At 38.8% G+C, this 18,517-nt stretch overlaps 1 protein-coding gene across 5 annotated transcripts in view; it reads right to left on the bottom strand.

The window, feature by feature from the left end:
- LOC124796334 (FH1/FH2 domain-containing protein 3) overlaps positions 1-18,517 on the bottom strand; it is a 646,429-nt gene that overhangs the window by 107,060 nt on the left and 520,852 nt on the right. For 4 of the 5 annotated variants that reach the window (XM_047260468.1, XM_047260466.1, XM_047260467.1 and 1 more), the window contains 3 exons: positions 11,533-11,658; positions 8,080-8,300; positions 1,467-1,589 (listed from right to left, as the gene is read on the bottom strand). In XM_047260468.1, coding sequence (XP_047116424.1) covers positions 1,467-1,589; positions 8,080-8,300; positions 11,533-11,658 — 470 coding nt within the window. The remainder of the gene's footprint in view (positions 1-1,466; positions 1,590-8,079; positions 8,301-11,532; positions 11,659-18,517) is intronic. The other variant, XM_047260469.1, reaches the window with a different exon arrangement.

Below are 18,517 nucleotides of genomic sequence, written 5' to 3'. Positions count from 1 at the left end.
TTGGACAGAGGCTTTTCTGTCTCAAGGAATTTTATTTTATTCGAACATAGAATGTGCTCTAGAATTCTGCTGCAAACAGGTGTTAAGAATGTTAGTCTGTAATTTTATTGGTCCATTCTTTTACCCTTTTTATCTACAGGAGTCACCTGTGCTTTTTTCCAGTCACTTGGGTCATTGCACTGAATGAGAGATCCATGGTAAATGCAAGCTAAGTAAAGGGCTAATGCAGTAAGTGTTCTCTGTAAAATCAACCACGGATTCGATCCAGACCTGGCAACTTATTTGTTTTCAACTCTTTTGATTGATTCTCTACACCAGCAATTCCAACTGCTACATCCTCCATACAAGAGTCTGGAGCCTCACTCTAGTCAAAAACAATGTTCTGTCCACATAACTTGCTTAACATGAAGGGAAATTCAATTTCATTTTCACAGTCACTCTAAATCATCCATTTCTTTCCTGTAAGTTTGACCATGTTGTACTGACAGTAACATATCAACACCTTATACTATCAATACATCTTTAAAAAATTCTGGAGCATCCACTTCCAAAAAGTCACCTGCAAAAGTCAATGGTGTAGCATGAAGTTTTGTACCTCTATTTTAATAAGTCACTGGCAACCTGCCACATCTTCACAGTAATAGTACTAAGTATCTATGGCTGGACAGCTTGTCTGGCACAGCAGTAATAAATTATATACACAAACCTTCCTCATGAATCAATCTGTCTATTAGTGAAAACTGTATTAAAATTGCTACAGTAGCTCCTGAGATTAGCCTTCACATACAGACAGAAAAATACAGCAGGGGCTTTATTTTGAAATATGTATAGATATTTGTACAACAGAAGTTTGTGCTGTCTAGTTGACATTAAATGTCTGTTAGACTGTATGATAATGCGTTCTGTTTAGTATTTAAATACTTGGCATGGTAATTCAGAATGTAAAGTAATGAATTGAATTCTGAGGGACAACAGGTTTTCAGATGATGTAATGTTCTTGGCAGTTTGGAACAAATGGCTAAACAGTTTTATGAAAAACATTTGATATAGTAATTGTATATTTTCCTGAGCTGTTAAAATACCTTTCCTTTATACTTTCATAAGTAAATTTCCAAAATAAAAAATAGCCATTACTGAAAAGCTAAAAAAACTGTTATTAGAGCTAGTATGGTGCAAAGAAACACAGTACACTAAAGTCGCAGGAATGAGACTACTGGGAAACTGCATGTAAGCACAAGAAACAATTTACTGTTGAAAGTGTGCTATACGCTCCAATACATTGCGTGTGTAAAATGCAGCCACACACTGTAGTTAACATGAATGCAGAAGGATTTTTTCCCTATGTAACCTTGGTGATGGACAGCAAATAATAATTAAAAAACACAATTGAAAAACTATAAAAAATATAGAAATAAAATTCTGATAAAAGTGAAAAGTATCAAAAAACAAAACAAAAATATAAGTACCGTGTGCCACAATTGAGGCACGCAAAGAGGCGGTGGTCTCCTGCTGCTCGCGGATGAAGCTCCGCTGGCGCTCGGCACGCTCTCTACGCCTCCTCAGAGCTGGTGTCACACCTGCATCACCGTCTGTCCGTGCAAAGTCCACATGTCACTACTGCTCACATATGATTAATTTTGAGATTATCTATAGTTGTCCTCTCTCTTCAAGTGAAATATTATAAGCATATAAGATACAACAAACCTTGCAGTTATATGATAATTTCAGCAGATTTTGCTGTACATTTTGGAAACAAAAATGAAAAGAAATATATTATGTGCAATCATCCCTCACAAAATGTCCTAAAAACATGAATATATAAGTAGCCTGGTCAATGCAGTCACTTTTAATGTCCGTATGTGTTTGATATACAAGCTCACCATCCATAGATGAATGAATTTTAGACAAGACAAAGACTACTCAACTCTTAATTTGAGAACTAGAGAGGCTATTTAGTTGGAAATAGAGTGTTAGTACATTATATTGTGGATCCTGAAGCATTTTAACTGTCTTGTGTTTCAATGAACTTGTCACAATTAATTTTACTTCAGTCATTTTTTAGTGTTATTGATAATACTTATGTAATAATTGTGTTAATGAAGTACGCTTCATTGCCTATATGTTTTTTGTTTTCTTATCTGGGATGAATGTGTCCAACATATTCTCAAAATGAACTTCGGTTAAACAAATCACATAAAATGACTGGACAGTACTCATCTCAAGAGGCCAAAATTCGTAATACTATTGATTAGTGGAAAATACTAATTCTAACTTTTGGAACTTCCTCTGTTTCTTCTTCCAGGAAGAAAGAGAGGTTGATTGGGGTAGGCTGGAAAGTAAGGGCAGATCACTCAACCCTTATGTTGCACGGAACCAATCTATTGTCACTAGAAGATACTCTTTTTTCCCCAAATTTCTTTTAATAAAGCTCTAGTTCACAGGTGATAGAATGGACAGATTGAGAAGTAAAGGTGAATTAAGGGGGAAGAGAAATGAAAAATGAAATGAGTAAGGCAATTTATAAATAGGCAGTAAGAAATAATAAAGGAGGAGGACAAGAGGGTGAAATCACTATAAAAAAGGAGAAAAATGAAAATAAATAAATAACTGAACATATAATGAAAATTTCTCATTCATGTAAGTGCAGTTTGTTAAGTGTAGAATGATGGTGGAGTGGAGATGGAATTGAAGTTCAGAGAAATTAGTAATGGGTGGGAGGATTCAAATAGTGCAGCAGTAACAGCCATTCAGGTCTCAGGAGTCATATTGTTCAGATTCAGATTCTTTATTTTCCGTTGACCACATGCAGTGAAATAGGCTTTATTATAATGATGTCAAGATACATAAGAAGTTACTATATTAGTTAGTGTTTACATTACAAGTACAAATTATTTATGCCGCATTAATCAATTGTACAGTATTGCAATCATAGACTTAAAACTCAATTTCTATGTTACAGGTATCCAAGAATTCTGTATGACTGCGGTATGGATTGTCTATTAACCATTTGTGCAGTTTATGTTTAAAATTATTGAAAGGTGTATTGAGTGCTGTATGTGATAATTTGTTAAATAATTTCAAACAGTTCACTTTGTGAGAGTTGCCCGTTTTTGTTCGCCTATGTCTAGGAATATCAATACTCTAAAAACAAAGATGATGTGACTTACCAAATGAAAGTGCTGGCAGGTCGACAGACATACAAACAACCACAAACATACACACAAAATTCAAGCTTTCGCAACAAACTGTTGCCTCATCAGGAAAGAGGAAAGGAGAGGGAAAGACGAAAGGATGTGGGTTTTAAGGGAGAGGGTAAGGAGTCATTCCAATCCCGGGAGCGGGAAGAATTACCTTAGGGGGAAAAAAGGACGGGTATACACTCGCACACACACACACATATCCATCCGCACATATACAGACACAAGCAGACATATTTGGTCTTTAAAGATCATCTACCTGTGGACATTTACTAATGAGCACTCTTTCTGAAGTACTAATTAATCTGGCACTACCTAAAGCCATGGCTTGTAATAGCTGTTGTTTCATCAATTTTGTTGATGACAATAGCCGCTCAGCTTCATCTAATATATTGTGGTATCATATGTGTAATAAGGCCAATACTTCTGAAGAAGATAGTTTTACAAATATCGAAACCATGGTCAAGGGATAATAAACCTTTATTTGCAACTGGTTGACTGATTTTTCAATCTGTTCATATAATTAAATGTATAAAATGGATGATAAATTATCGAAAACCTAAATGGGCTCACAATTACTTACCTTCAGAAGGAGCAACCCCCAGTACAACTGAAAGAACATAAAAAACTGTTATCTTAGCTGTTTGAGAAGAAAGGAAAGAGTACAGCAGGTCATTCAGAAGTTTAGTGAGATCACTGTAGTGGACTATTAAGCACTGTGCCAGAGTCAGCTCAAAGATGATAGAAGGAGGAGAGACAGAAAAGATGTACGGGTGAATATGGAAGAAATTAGTATGGGAAAAGTTAAAATATAATTCAAAATAAGATTAAGTAAAAAAAGTAAATAAAGGACTGGTTTCAATTAGCTGTGGTGGAGCTGTAGTAAGCTGTTGTGCGTGGATACATAGAACAGGTTCTGCAGTACGATTCATTACAGGGACAGAAGGAATGTTAGGATTTAACACCCTGTTGACAATGAGGTAATTAGAGACAATGTACACACTTAGATACGACAAGGAAATCAGCCATGTCCTTTCCAACATTTGACTTAAGGAAACCAGGGAAAGCACAGAAATCTACTCACTTAGATAGGATAAGATAATCAGCCATGTCCCTCTCTGTGCAGGTGTACGGCACATGTAATTTAATCATTTTCATTACTTATTGTGCAGAAGATGTACCTCAGAGACACAAAAATGTTAATGAATTCTTCTGTTGTTTCTTTGAACAAAATTTTCACAATTATGAATGGAGATACAAAACTGTGGATGTTCCACAGCAGTTTATTTAAGTTCCAAGTTAGTTTTTTTAATTTAATGAACTGAATCTGGAGATTCAGAATGTCATAATTTCATTGTAAAATAATACATTAACATATTAACTTATATGACACACTGAGCTGCATACAGAGACAACAAAATGGCTGTTACACATTGAGTTTTAAACCAAAGCCTTCTTCAAAAGGAAAATATATACACACACACACACACTTTCACACAAGCAAGCACACTTCATGCACTCATGACTGCTCATGGCTGCTCCAGCCAAAATGCACTCCAGCAGGAGTGGCCAGAGATAGTAGTCACATGTATGTGAAGTGTGTTTGTTTGTGTGAATGTGTGTGTGTGTGTTTTCCTTTCTGAAGAAGGCTTTAACTGAAAGCTCAAGGGGCAACATTCTTTTCATTGTGCCTCTCTGCAACTCAGCGTATCATCTTTATGGTGAATAGCAATCTATCCTTTTCATAATATTGTTGATATTCCAGCTTGGACTTTCCGTTGTTTAATTTAAATATATATTTTTGAACTATGCAATGCAAATTTTCTCCAAAATGAATTCAGTTGTCATAAACAAACTGTAGTCAAAGCTCTCAGTTTTCCACAGCAAATACTGTACAAATTACTGTGAATTAAAATACCTCTCCCCCCCTTTTCCCATTCTATATCCTCCTTGGAAAGAACTAAATTACACTGATAACAAATTGACCACCATGCTATATGTAGGTAGGACTTCATAGGTACTGGTACTTGCCAACAAGCTAAAATCCACCAGGAATACTATAGCCCACATTCTGAATAAGTGTAAAGACAAGGTTCCACATTTGAACTAGAGGTAAATTTATAGGATTTCTGCAATCTAAGTGACCAATTTAGTATTGGAGGGCAGCGTGGAGGGTAAAAATCGTAGAGGGAGACCAAGAGATGAATACACTAAGCAGATTCAGAAGAATGTAGGTTGCAGTAGGTACTGGGAGATGAAGAAGCTTGCACAGGATAGAGTAGCATGGAGAGCTGCATCAAACCAGTCTCAGGACTGAAGACCACAACAACAACAAGTGGCAAATTATATCTAGGTCAATCAAGGAGAGCTATAACTACTACACTTACTGACCATGATAGGAGTTGGAGACTGATAAAGAAAGAGTCTACCTTTGCTGAACGTGCTCTGAATAAATGTCATTCTTATGATACTGAATGTGATGTTCTCCATAGAGGAGCTAAATGCAGAAAACTAACATTACTTAGAATTCTGGCTATTAATAACCACCCATCAAAGAATCCTGACCTGATGCCTATAGACCAAACACAGTTTTATTATTCAGTATTACTGAAGAAGCAGCAGCTGCTTACTGTTTTTTGTCATCATTAGACAATGTGCTTGTCATAACTGTTCCACACCCATATTACATCATTCCATAGGCTCCTTTCATCTCTCTCTGTGCCCCCCCACCAATCTGCTTTCTTCGGCCTGTTCATCACATTCACCAGTTATTTTGTCCATCTAAAATAGTAGTCTGTGCCAGTGAATAGTCACTTGCACATAGTTTATGGCCTTATGCTTTTAATCTTTGGGTATACTGTAATATAAGATTTATTTGCTCAGAGCTTCTTTGTGAATTTCATTATGTTTTTTCAATAGATATTTAGTTGTAAAAGGACACATATTTTTGGAAAGATAAACTTTGTACAACTACAAAATTCCACTGACATTGTGTGGATTATCTTTTTAGACTTAAGTTACCTGAGGATGGTCTGTAAAGCTAAAATCAGTTCATAATAAACTATACAATATACATTATTGTGGAATATCAATATTGTGTGCTTAAGTTTTTAATATGTTTGGTTTTCATCCTAACTCATTCAAACTGGAGGAAGTGTATACTAAGTTTGAAAAAGAATACGAAAAATATTTGCATGCCAAGCAGCTATAGAGAACGCACAAAAGTTATATGGTCAATAAACTTTTGGAATTTGACGTTTTCACATCTGGTAGAATTGGAGGTAAGGAGTGGATGAAATGGACTTTACAATGATTACACAGCAAAGTTCCCCAGATTCATTTTCCATTTTACCCCCTTATGCTGTGTGTCTTGTCCCTTGATCATGAGTGACTTCCCTCAAAATACCTATTTTGCTTTGTTCCATTTTCCATCCTTTCGCACACAAAGGGAACCCAGAGTTTAAGAGTAGTGTATAACACAAATTATTTCCACATGGGTAGATCCAACTACACATAATTGTATTTGGTTGTTCCTACATAGAAAAAGTCTCCCAAATGAATCTACAACCACATATAGATAGAAAAACCTGTTATGCACCAAAGAACAACAGACATAGGCATGGCTAAGAAATACCACAAAAACTTGCTTTCAGAACCAGAGGTTCTTTCATCCAGTAAAAGAACTGTAGGAAAACATGGTAAACATAAACCTAGATGTTCAGTCAGTGACTGAAAGTAAAGTTCAAGGATGGGAGGGAGATTGCAGTTCAATGTCCTGTTGACAGCATGGTCATTAGTGACATAACACAAACTCAGGTTATGGAAATATGGGGAAGGAAATCAGCCATGCCCTTTTCAAAGGAACCATTTGAACATTTTCTTGGAGCAATTTAGGGAAATCATGAAAATAAACTAAATTCTCCCAAATGCAAGTCCAGTGCATTAACAACTGCACCATCTCTTGTAAAGCCCAATATGTTACCATGTGCCAACTTCATTTCCCAATAGTTTTCTATCTAACACAAATATTTATTGTGATAATATATTTATACAAATGGTAAGAAATAACAATGTACAAAAACAGATAGGTATAATGAATTTGACATAAAAATACCATATCTGTATCAAGAAAATTTAGTCATAGGAATGCTCTCTATTTGGTACCATGTTCATCTTTTCATATAAACCATTACTGAGGAATGTCTGACAAACAATATTTTGTTAATTTCTCCCGAAGTTGATACCATAATATCAGCTGCTGATAAAACTATACTACTACTACTACTACTACTACTACAACTAGAAAGTATAAGTACTGCATGTAAAACTATTTTGTAGTTTGAATAATTAAATATATGATTCCTAACCCTGAATTCTTGTATTCACGAAGAACTAAGGTTCAGGACATGTTGGTTTATGTTTACCATAGTTTACCTGAAAAACATCAGGTGAATGCCAAGATGGTTTCTTAGACAAGGCCAAGCTGAGTTTCCTTCCTCATCCTTGTTTAATTACATAAGTGTTGCATCTCTAGTATCCACGAAGTCACAAGGTTATTAAATCTCAAACTTGCTCCATTCCATTTAGCTCTATGTTATTTAGTTTCCACACAACACAACCAAACACCAGTGACCCTCATCACTTTCACAGTGGCTGCACATTTTCAATAACTATTGTGCAGCTATGAAGCCAAAGACTAAACAGTTCACTGTGTGTATTTCTGTGAAAGCTTTTGGCATTTGTGGGTTACTTCACTGTTCTACATATAGTTTGGCAGTTAGGTCTACAATGACACTAATATTTCTCAAACACATAACTGATACCAAAATGCACTTGCCTCTTGCAAAATTTGCAAGGCTTTTAGAATTGAAGGTAAACTTACTTCTGTCCTTATGGGAGCTGTCTCCATAACCAGGTGGTGTATGGGATCCGGGAGAACCTTCTTCATCTTGACCAGGGACCAGCAGTTGATTTGATGATGGTGACTGCTGTTGTTGTTGGCGAAGAGAGAATGGGGATGTGCCGGTTGAATGTCGGCGTGACTTACGTCGTCCAGTAGCTGGTACTGACTCTGTCAAAGCTTTCCGCTGCCGCAGTGTCTTCCTATATATAAAAAATAAGGCAAAGATATATTTTTAATCCATAATATGGACAACATAGTGCATAAATATTGTATATTATGAGTAATTATAGCTCACTTTCCTTGACACTCTCACATAACAAAAATTATTTAAAATATATCTATACAAGCATTATTAATTTAAAAACTGGAACATAAGCAACAAAATATGTTAAGATAGCTACTCACTATACAGTGATGGAATGCCTCCTTCATATGATGAGTGGTTACTGTGCTAATTAAATTAGTCATCCAACAGTATAAAATCTGTTTTCTGACCAGGAACAAATTAATCTCTTCTGTCAATTCTCAACTGTAAATGCACTCCCTTAACAGATACCTGTCTTATTACCTAAAATGGTTCAAATGGCTCTGAGCACTATGGGACTTAACATCTGAGGTCATCAGTCCCCTAGAACTTAGAACTACTTAAACCGAACTAACCTAAGGACATCACATACATCCATGCCCGAGGCAGGATTCAAACCTGCAACCATAGCGGTCGCGCGGTTCCAAACTGTAGTGCCTAGAACCGCTCGGCCACACCGGCCGGCTCTTATTACCTAAGTACAACTTCATATTTGTTCTGTGTTCATCTATCCATCGTAATTTGCTGATTAAGGTTGTCCCTCTTTTCCATGTGTACACTGTTCCTACAGAAAGAAACCTTGGCAGTGGGTTGATGACAGGTACATGTGGACAGGTGTGGGCAAGTGAGTGATACATAGTCAGTCTTGATGCCAGGCTGTAGCATATGTGTTCATACACCCTGAGCGCACGTGGGAAGGAGTGGCCACTTAGATCTACTTATATTTGTCTTCTATTTCCCAGACTTCACAGAATTTCTCATTAATACCATGCTTAAGTGAAGATTGGAAAACTAGGCAAGATGTACTGGCAGTAAGAGGGTATATCATGAAACTTGCTGGAGTTCTTAGTTGGTAAGAACTCTGTCTGCAGCAGACAAGGTTCCAAGATTGACTCCCTGTCTGACAAACAGTTCTCATCTACCATAAAGTTTTGACTAATTATCTATTTCTATAGAAACTATAGTAGAGAACTAGACATTTATAGCATGAAGAACAAGGCTTCAATAAGAAGAGGCATCTGACTATTCTGTCTCTTCTTTCCCCTTGTTTAATTTTTTTTTATGGAAAGAACAATAGAAACACAATAAAACTCACAAAAATTGTATATTTCATTGGCCAAATGCATTACATAAGATTTTTGATGATATAATAGTCTCTGCAGTTTCAGAAAAAGGATGTATTATGTATTTTGGCTAATTTACTGGGCAGTTATGATCTAGGAATGAACAAAAGCAAAATCAAAAAGATGGCAAAAGAGCACTTTGACATGCAAGTAAGATCAAGCATTAAGATAGGAAATATATCTACATCTACATTATTACTCTGCTATTCACAATAAAGTGCCTGGCAGAGGATTCAATGAACCACCTTCATGCTGTCTCTCTACTGCTCCACTCTCGAATGGCACGCAGGAAAAATGAGCACTTAAATTTTTCGGTGTGAGCCCTGATTTCTCTTATTTTATTGTGATGATCATTTCTCCCTATGAAGGTGGGTGCCAACAGAATGTTTTCGCAATCGGAGGAGAACACTGGTCATTGAAATTTCATGAGAAGATCCCATCGCAACAAAAAACGTCTTTGTTTTAATGATTGCCACTCCAATTCACGTACCATGTTGTGATACTATCTCCCCTATTTCGTGATTTTACAGAACGAGCTAACCTTCTTTGTACTTTTTCGAGGTCATCCGTCAGTCCCACCTGATGCAGATCCCACACCGCACAGCAGTACTCCAGAATAGGGCGGACAAGCATAGTGTAAGCAGTCTCTTTGGTAGACCTTTTGCACCTTCTAAGTATTCTGCCAATGAACCGCAGTCTTTGGTTTGCTCTACCCATAGTATTATCTACGTGATCATTCCAATTTAGGTTATTTGTAACTGTAATCCCTAAGTATTCAGTTGAATTTACAGCCCTCAGATTTGTGTGACTTATCATGTAATCGAAATTTAGCTGAGTTCTTTTAGTACTCACGTGGATAACTTCACACTTTTCTTCATTCAGGGTCAATTGCCACTTCTTGCTGCATACAGATATATTATCTAAATCATTTTGCAAGTCGTTTTGATCATCTGATGACTTTACAAGACGGTAAATGACAGCATCATCTGCATACAATCTAATACGACTACTCAGATTGTCTCCTATGTCATGAATATAGATCAGGAACAATACAGGGCCTATAACACTTCCTTGGGGGACACCAGATATTACTTCTGTTTTACTCAATGACTTTCCATCTATTATTACGAACCGTGACCTTTCTGACAGGAAATCACAAATCCAGTCGCACAACTGAGGTGATACTCCGTAGGCACGCAGTTTGATTAGGAGACGCTTGTAAGGAATGGTGTCAAAAGCCTTCTGGAAATCTAAAAATATGGAATCAATTTGACATCCCCTGTTGATAGCACTTATTACTTCATGAGTATAAAGAGCTAGTTGTGTTTCACAAAAATGATATTTTCTGAATCCGTGCTGGCTATAATGAAGCAAACAAATAAATAAAGATGGCTGCTTCAGACAATACACTAAGTGATAGTAATACATGTTTGGTGGGTATTAACAGACCAATCACAGCAGTCAAACCAACCTTCAAAAATAAAAATGATTTATCAATGAGCAACACTTTAATATAGGAGTAACTAAAGATGAAGTCAAGATATTAACTTGAAGGGATTTATCTATGGTCATGAAAGAGGAAAAACAGAGATGTATATAAGGATGTATGATGGAGTCACAAAAGCATCCAGTTTGAAAGAAAATCCAGTTGGCAAATATTGAAAAAATTAGACAAAAAAGGATACAGATTGAAATCTTCCAAAAGAAACACTGCATTATTTGGACATCTAATGCAGCATACCAAACTCATAAAGAATATCTTTGCAGTGAAAGTTGTATGAAAGTAAACAAGAGTTAAGCTCAGAACATCCATATTACAAAAGTGTGATTAGTGGAATGAATTGCACAGCTACGACTAAATGGTACAGATACTGAGAGATAGAGAAGTATGGTTATATCAACAATATCATAAGAGAATATCAACAATGACAGAAGGGAATGATATTTATGATGATTTCTTTTTCAAGGCTGTTCTGTGTTATTAAAATCATAACTATTTATTACCTAATGGCATCATCCAGTTGCTTCAGTGGTGTTCCCTTCTCTTCTCCATCCTCATGGTGGAGAACTGCCTCATATATTTGGAACTGACGAAGAAGGTCCAAGTCTGTTCCTTGCTTTGACATGTACCTGCAAATATTCAGAATTCTTTGTCATGGAAGTAAAAAGAAAGAAAGAAAGAGAGAGACATTTATAATTTTTATGATGTGCAACATTACTTTTTTATTCATTATGAGACACATTGAATTTATAACAAAAAAATGGAAGACATTAACTTTCCACATCCTATTCATCTAGTCTGCCTAGGAAAAGAACTATTAGTTCGTAAAACTAGGATAGTGTATCACAGTATTTTCATTGTGCTTTTCTGCAACTCAGCTGGTCATCTTTACGGTAAGTAGTAATCTACCCATTTTGTAATACTGTTGTAAGTTGTACTTATCAAACAATGGAAAATCCAGGATGGAATGTAACAATACAAGAGAAGGAAAGTTGCTACTCACCATATAGCGGAGATGCTGAGTCGCGATAGGCACAATAAAAAGATTCACACAATCATAGCTTTCGGCCATTAAGGCTTTTGTCAGCAGTAGACACACATACACATACACACACGCACACACACACACACTCACACTAGCGCAACTTGCACACGCGTCTGCAGTCTCAGAGAGCTTGTGTGTGTGTGTGTGTGTGTGTGTGTGTGTGTGTGTGTGTGTGTGTGTGTGTGTGTCTACTGCTGACAAAGGCCTTAATGGCCGAAAGCTATGATTGTGTGAATCTTTTTATTGTGCCTATTGGGACTCAGCATCTCCGCTATATGGTGAGTAGCAACTTTCCTTCTCTCGTATTGTTGAATGTTGTACTTAGTAAGTCAACCAATATAGTCCAGGTATACAATTCTGCCTTGGAAGAAATCACATATAGGGTTCCCCAGGGCTCAATCTTGGGTCCACGTTTGTTCCTCATACATGTAAAGAATCTTCCATTTGCAAGCAGAATTAGTTAATATTGCAGATTACAATAGCATTGTAGTCGATCCATGCGTGCATATAGAAACAGAATAATTCATAAACAATGATCTTAAAAGTCTCATTGACTGTCTTTCTGTGAATGGTCTCATTCTCAATTTAAAAAAGACACAGCATACTCAGTTCTGCACATCTATTGGTACTACACCAATTATAAGTGTAAAACATGGTGAGTAAATAATAAACATGGTGGAAATTTCAAAATTCTTAGGTACCCATGTTGATGAAAATTTAAACTGGAAAAACACATTTGGAACTCCTAAAACAACTTAGTTCAGCCACATTAGCTCTTAGAATGCTTGCAAATCTTGGGGTAAGACAAATCTGTAAGTTGACGTATTTTGCATATTTTCATTCAATAATGCCATATGGGATAGTGTTTTAGGGTAACTCATCTTTAAGTAAGAAAATTTTCATTGTTCAAAATCGTACTGAAATAATAATATGTGGTATTGCCCAGAGTCATCTTGCAGACATCTGTTTAAGGAGTGGAGCATTCTTACTACTGCTTCACAATATATTTATTCACTCATGAAGTCTGTTGTAAATAATCCACTTCCATTCAGAAATGTGGTGAGCAGGGATTGCTAACTTAAACCATAGAGGGAAACATTCCACGTGGGAAAAATATATCTAAAAACAAAGATGATGTGACTTACCAAACGAAAGCGCTGACATGTTGATAGACACACAAAGAAACACAAACGTACACACAAAATTAAAGCTTTTGCAACCAACGGTTGCTTCATCAGGGAAGAGGGAAGGAGAGGGAAAGACGAAAAGATGTGGGTTTTAAGGGAGAGGGTAAGGAGTCATTCCAATTCTGGGAGCGGAAAGACTTACCTTAGGGGGAACAAAGGACAGGTATACACTCGCGCACACACACACACACACACACATCCATCCACACATACACAGACACAAGCAGACATTTGTAAAGGCAAAAAGTTTGGGTAGAGATGTCAGTTGAGGTGGAAGTACAGAGGCAAAGATGTTGTCGAATGACAGGTGAGGTATGAGCGGCGGCAACTTGAAATTAGCAGAGGTTGAGGCCTGGTGGGTAACGAGAAGAGAGGATGTACTGAAGGGCAAGTTCCCATATCCGGAGTTCTGACAGGTTGGTGTTAGTGGGAAGTATCCACATAACCCGGACGGTGTAACACTGTGCCAAGATGTGCTGGCCGTGCACCAAGGCATGTTTAACCACAGGGTGATCCTCATTACTAACAAACACTGTCTGCCTGAATGGACAGTTTGTTGCTGGTCATTCCCACATAGAAAGCTTCACAGTGTAGGCAGGTCAGTTGGTAAATCACGTGGGTGCTTTCACACGTGGCTCTGCCTTTGATCGTGAACACCTTCTGGGTTATAGGACTGGAGTAGGTGGTGGTGGGAGGGTGCATGGGGCAGCTTTTACACAGGGAGCAGTTACAAGGGTAGGAGCCAAAGGGTAGGGAAGGTGGTTTGGGGATTTCATAGGTTACGAAGTTGAGGTGGACGACGGAAAGACACTCTTGGTGGAGTGGGTAGGATTTGAGGTACATCCTTCATGAAATCTTTGCCTCTGTACTTCCGCCTTGACTGACATCTCTGCCCAAACTCTTTGCCTTTACAAATGTCTGCTTGTGTCTGTGTATGTGTGGATGGATGTGTGTGTGTGTGTGTGTGTGTGTGTGTGTGTGTGTGTGTGTCCTTTTTTCCCCCTAAGGTAAGTCTTTCCGCTCCCGGGATTGGAATGACTCCTTACCCTCTCCCTTAAAACCCACATCCTTTCGTCTTTCCCTCTCCTTCCCTCTTTCCTGACGAAGCAACCATTGGTTGCGAAAGCTAGAATTTTGTGTGTATGTTTGTGTGTCTATCGACCTGCCAGCGCTTTCGTTTGGTAAGTCACATCATCTTTGTTTTTAGATATATTTTTCCCACGTGGAATGTTTCCCTCTATTATATATATATCTAAAAACAAAGAAGATGTGACTTACCAAATGAAAGTGCTGGCAGGTCGACAGACACACAAACAAACACAAACATACACACAAAATTCAAGCTTTCACAACAAACTGTTGCCTCATCAGGAAAGAGGGAAGGAGAGGGAAAGACGAAAGGACGTGGGTTTTAAGGGAGAGGTAAGGAGTCATTCCAATCCTGGGAGCGGAAAGACTTACCTTAGGGGGAAAAAGGGACAGGTATACACTCGCACACACACACATATCCATCCACACATATACAGACACAAGCAGACATATTTAAAGACAAAGAGTTTGGGCAGAGATGTCAGTCGAGGCAGAAGTGCAGAGGCAAAGATGTTGTTGAATGACAGGTGAGGTATGAGTGGCGGCAACTTGAAATTAGCGGAGATTGAGGCCTGGTGGATAACGGGAAGAGAGGATATATTGAAGAGCAAGTTCCCATCTGTGGAGTTCGGATAGGTTGGTGTTAGTGGAAAGTATCCAGATAACCCGGACGGTGTAACACTGCGCCAAGATGTGCTGGCCGTGCACCAAGGCATGTTTAGCCACAGGATGATCCTCATTACCAACAAACACTGTCTGCCTGTGTCCATTCATGCGAATGGACAGTTTGTTGCTGGTCATTCCCACATAGAAAGCTTCACAGTGTAGGCAGGTCAGTTGGTAAATCACGTGGATACTTTCACACGTGGCTCTGCCTTTGATCGTGAACACCTTCCGGGTTACAGGACTGGAGTAGGTGGTGGTGGGAGGGTGCATGGGACAGGTTTTACACCGGGGGCGGTTACAAGGGTAGGAGCCAGAGGGTAGGGAAGGTGGTTTGGGGATTTCATAGGAATGAACTAAGAGGTTACGAAGGTTAGGTGGACGGCGGAAAGACACTCTTGGTGGAGTGGGGAGGATTTCATGAAGGATGGATCTCATTTCAGGGCAGGATTTGAGGAAGTCGTATCCCTGCTGGAGAGCCACATTCAGAATCTGATCCAGTCCCGGAAAGTATCCTGTCACAAGTGGGGCACTTTTGTGGTTCTTCTGTGGGAGGTTCTGGGTTTGAGAGGATGAGGAAGTGGCTCTGGTTATTTGCTTCTGTACCAGGTCGGGAGGGTAGTTGCGGGATGCAAAAGCTGTTGTCAGGTTGTTGGTGTAATGCTTCAGGGATTCTGGACTGGAGCAGATTCGTTTGCCACGAAGACCTAGGCTGTAGGGAAGGGACCGTTTGATGTGGAATGGCACCCAGGACTTCCTTGTATCATATTAACATCACAACAGTGTTTTACTCGGTGATGATCACTCCCTTTTTCTAAAATTCTCATCAAATTTGTTCATTCAGTCATTCACACATATTGTTCTGAAAATCCCATCATGAACAAGTAGCTACTGACAAAAATTATGACTGGTCGTAACCTACTGATACTGATAACCACAGAAATTCCTCCTAAATTAATTTTTATGCAGATTTGAATCTTCCCAGATTTTCATTGTTAACATCATAAGCATCATCAGCTAATTATGATGTACTGAGACATTGAGGGAGCCACTCCTGCCTTTATACCTGCGCTCTACCTCCATAACTCATCCCCTGTGGTCCAGCTGACAGTGCTCTGTGATGCCATCAGCTCTCAGGTCCACACTCCCATCTACATTATTTGTGTCTACTGTCTCCTCTGCCACCAGAGGACACATCGATGAAGTTCTATCTTCACTTTCACTATTTTGTACTGTTCATCATATGCAAATGCTGTTGCTCCTTCAGTGATATGAGCTTGGAGCCCCATGCCTTGCCGAGTTGGTAGTCAGTATGTCTATTGATCAAGTGTTCCCCCTGCTTGGTTGCAGTCACTTCCCGGAACCTGGAAGTCTGTGGATTCTCATATTACCATACTTCATATAGTGCTTGTACTGCAGACAGCAGCACGCAGATACTGAAGATTTATTGAGTTGTCCTAGCCTAGTGTGGTATTGGTGTTAACCAATACATCTATCTTCCACTGTTCAGATTGTTTTGCCAATGTATGCATGCCATACTCTGAAAGGATGTTGTAAACACTTTCTAAGCCTAAGTTGTCCTTTTCATAGCCACATAGGCTGCACATCTTGGTGCCTGCACATGTCACACATTCAATGCCAAATTTGTTTAAAATACTGTTGGTCTTCACAGTGACAGCCTCTACATATGGTATACATGTTAAAACCTCTTTGTCTGTCCTCTTCTGTTTCTTCTTTTTCTTTGGAAGGTGACTGATGTAGTGCACATTCAATTTGGGCTATGGAGTAGCCATATTTGTGGAAGACTTCTCACAAATGCTTTAATTCAGAGGCGAAGCTTTTTTCATCTGATAGGATGCATGCATTATGGGTCACGGTCCTCAAGACACTACTCTTCTGGGCATGATGGTAGTAGCTATCAACCAGGACGTAATGGTTAGTGTGGGTTGGTTTGCAGTAAACTTTGTGCTCAAGTGATCTATCTGTCTTCCACCCCACCAGGACATCCAAGAACAGCATCTGTCCATCTTTCTCCAGTTTCATAATGAATCCGACATGGGGGGGGGGGGGGGGGGGGGGGGGTGCACATTAGCTCAGATAAAAGAACTCACTGAGTTTCCCCATTCTATGGGGCCACATCACAAATATGTAATCCACATGCAAAAGAAACTGGATGGTCTGCAAATGTATGAGTCCAAAGCTGTTTTCTCAGAGTGTTTTACGAACAGATTCCCCATCACTGGAGATAGTGAACTGCTCTTAGCTACATCCTCAGTTTGCTCATGACGTATAAGACATAGGTGGGTGTTAACATATGCCTGGACAGGTCTGTCATTTCATGGTCAAATATTTCACTTGTCAGTTCTATCAGATCCTTTGGTGGCACTCTGCTGAACAAATAAACAACGTCAAAACTGACCATTATGGCAATGTCTGAAATGTGTAGGTCCATCAGACTTTGTGTGAAGTCTGTCAAGTTGTTTACATGGTGGCAGGGTTTCCATACATAAGGACTCAGCAGTCTTGAGGAACCTGTCAAGCTGAGAGATGGAGGCACCTATATTGATGATTATAGGGTGTAATGGTGGTACTGGACTCCATGCCAAAAGGTTTCTGATGGTCTTCTCTGGTATTCCTGATGCTGAGAATTGTGCTGTTGTCCTCCTGTAGACCTCTTTTGTAGGGTCACTCTGTTGCCAAGTACAAGTGTTACCTCCTCCCCCCAGTAATGACTCACTCAAAGCATTAAAGGGTACACCTGCATCAGATCTCAGCCAAATTCTTATTCAACTACTAATTATCTCATAGGAAACTTACAAAATGTGGGATTGTGCCACTAGCTCAGAATGTGGGGCATTTTCTTGCACCAATCATATATTTTTCCACACCTTGTTCGCTGTTTATTTTGCCATATTTACCCAATTATAAGACAAGGTTTTTTCCAATTTGTCAGTAAAAAATGGAGGGTCATCTTACATTTGCAAATTAAGTTATTGCTGCGGAAGTTGATGTTTTTATGTTGTTTAATAGTGTATGTAGGGTTTAAAAGGTTCAAATGGCTCTAAGCATTATGGGACTTACGTCTGAGGTCATCAGCCCCCTAGACCTAGAACTACTTAAACCTAACTATCCTAAGGGCATCACACACATCCACGCCAGAGGCAGAACTGGAACCTGCAACTGTAGCAGCAGCGCGGTTCCAGACTGAAGCACCTAGAACTGCTCGGCCACAGTGGCCGGCTACGTAGGGTTCATCTTTAGGCCTCAGCAAATGATACTCATGCTCGAACAGGCTAAGATTTGCAGATACGCCAAACTGCTCCATATTGTATCGATGTTGCTCAAACCGTCATGTGCCATTTCACTCCTGCAGCACTAGTCCACAGGACATGCTAAAAACTATGAACTATCCACTACAACAATCTATCGTTCTGCTTAACATTTGGCAACTTTGTGAAACACAGGAAGAAATAGCACTACATCCTATAATCTTACAAACTCTTG

The sequence above is a fragment of the Schistocerca piceifrons genome, chromosome 4, assembly GCF_021461385.2.
Source record: "Schistocerca piceifrons isolate TAMUIC-IGC-003096 chromosome 4, iqSchPice1.1, whole genome shotgun sequence".
Lineage (NCBI taxonomy): Eukaryota > Metazoa > Arthropoda > Insecta > Orthoptera > Acrididae > Schistocerca > Schistocerca piceifrons.
This window is presented reverse-complemented; position numbering and strand designations above follow the sequence as displayed.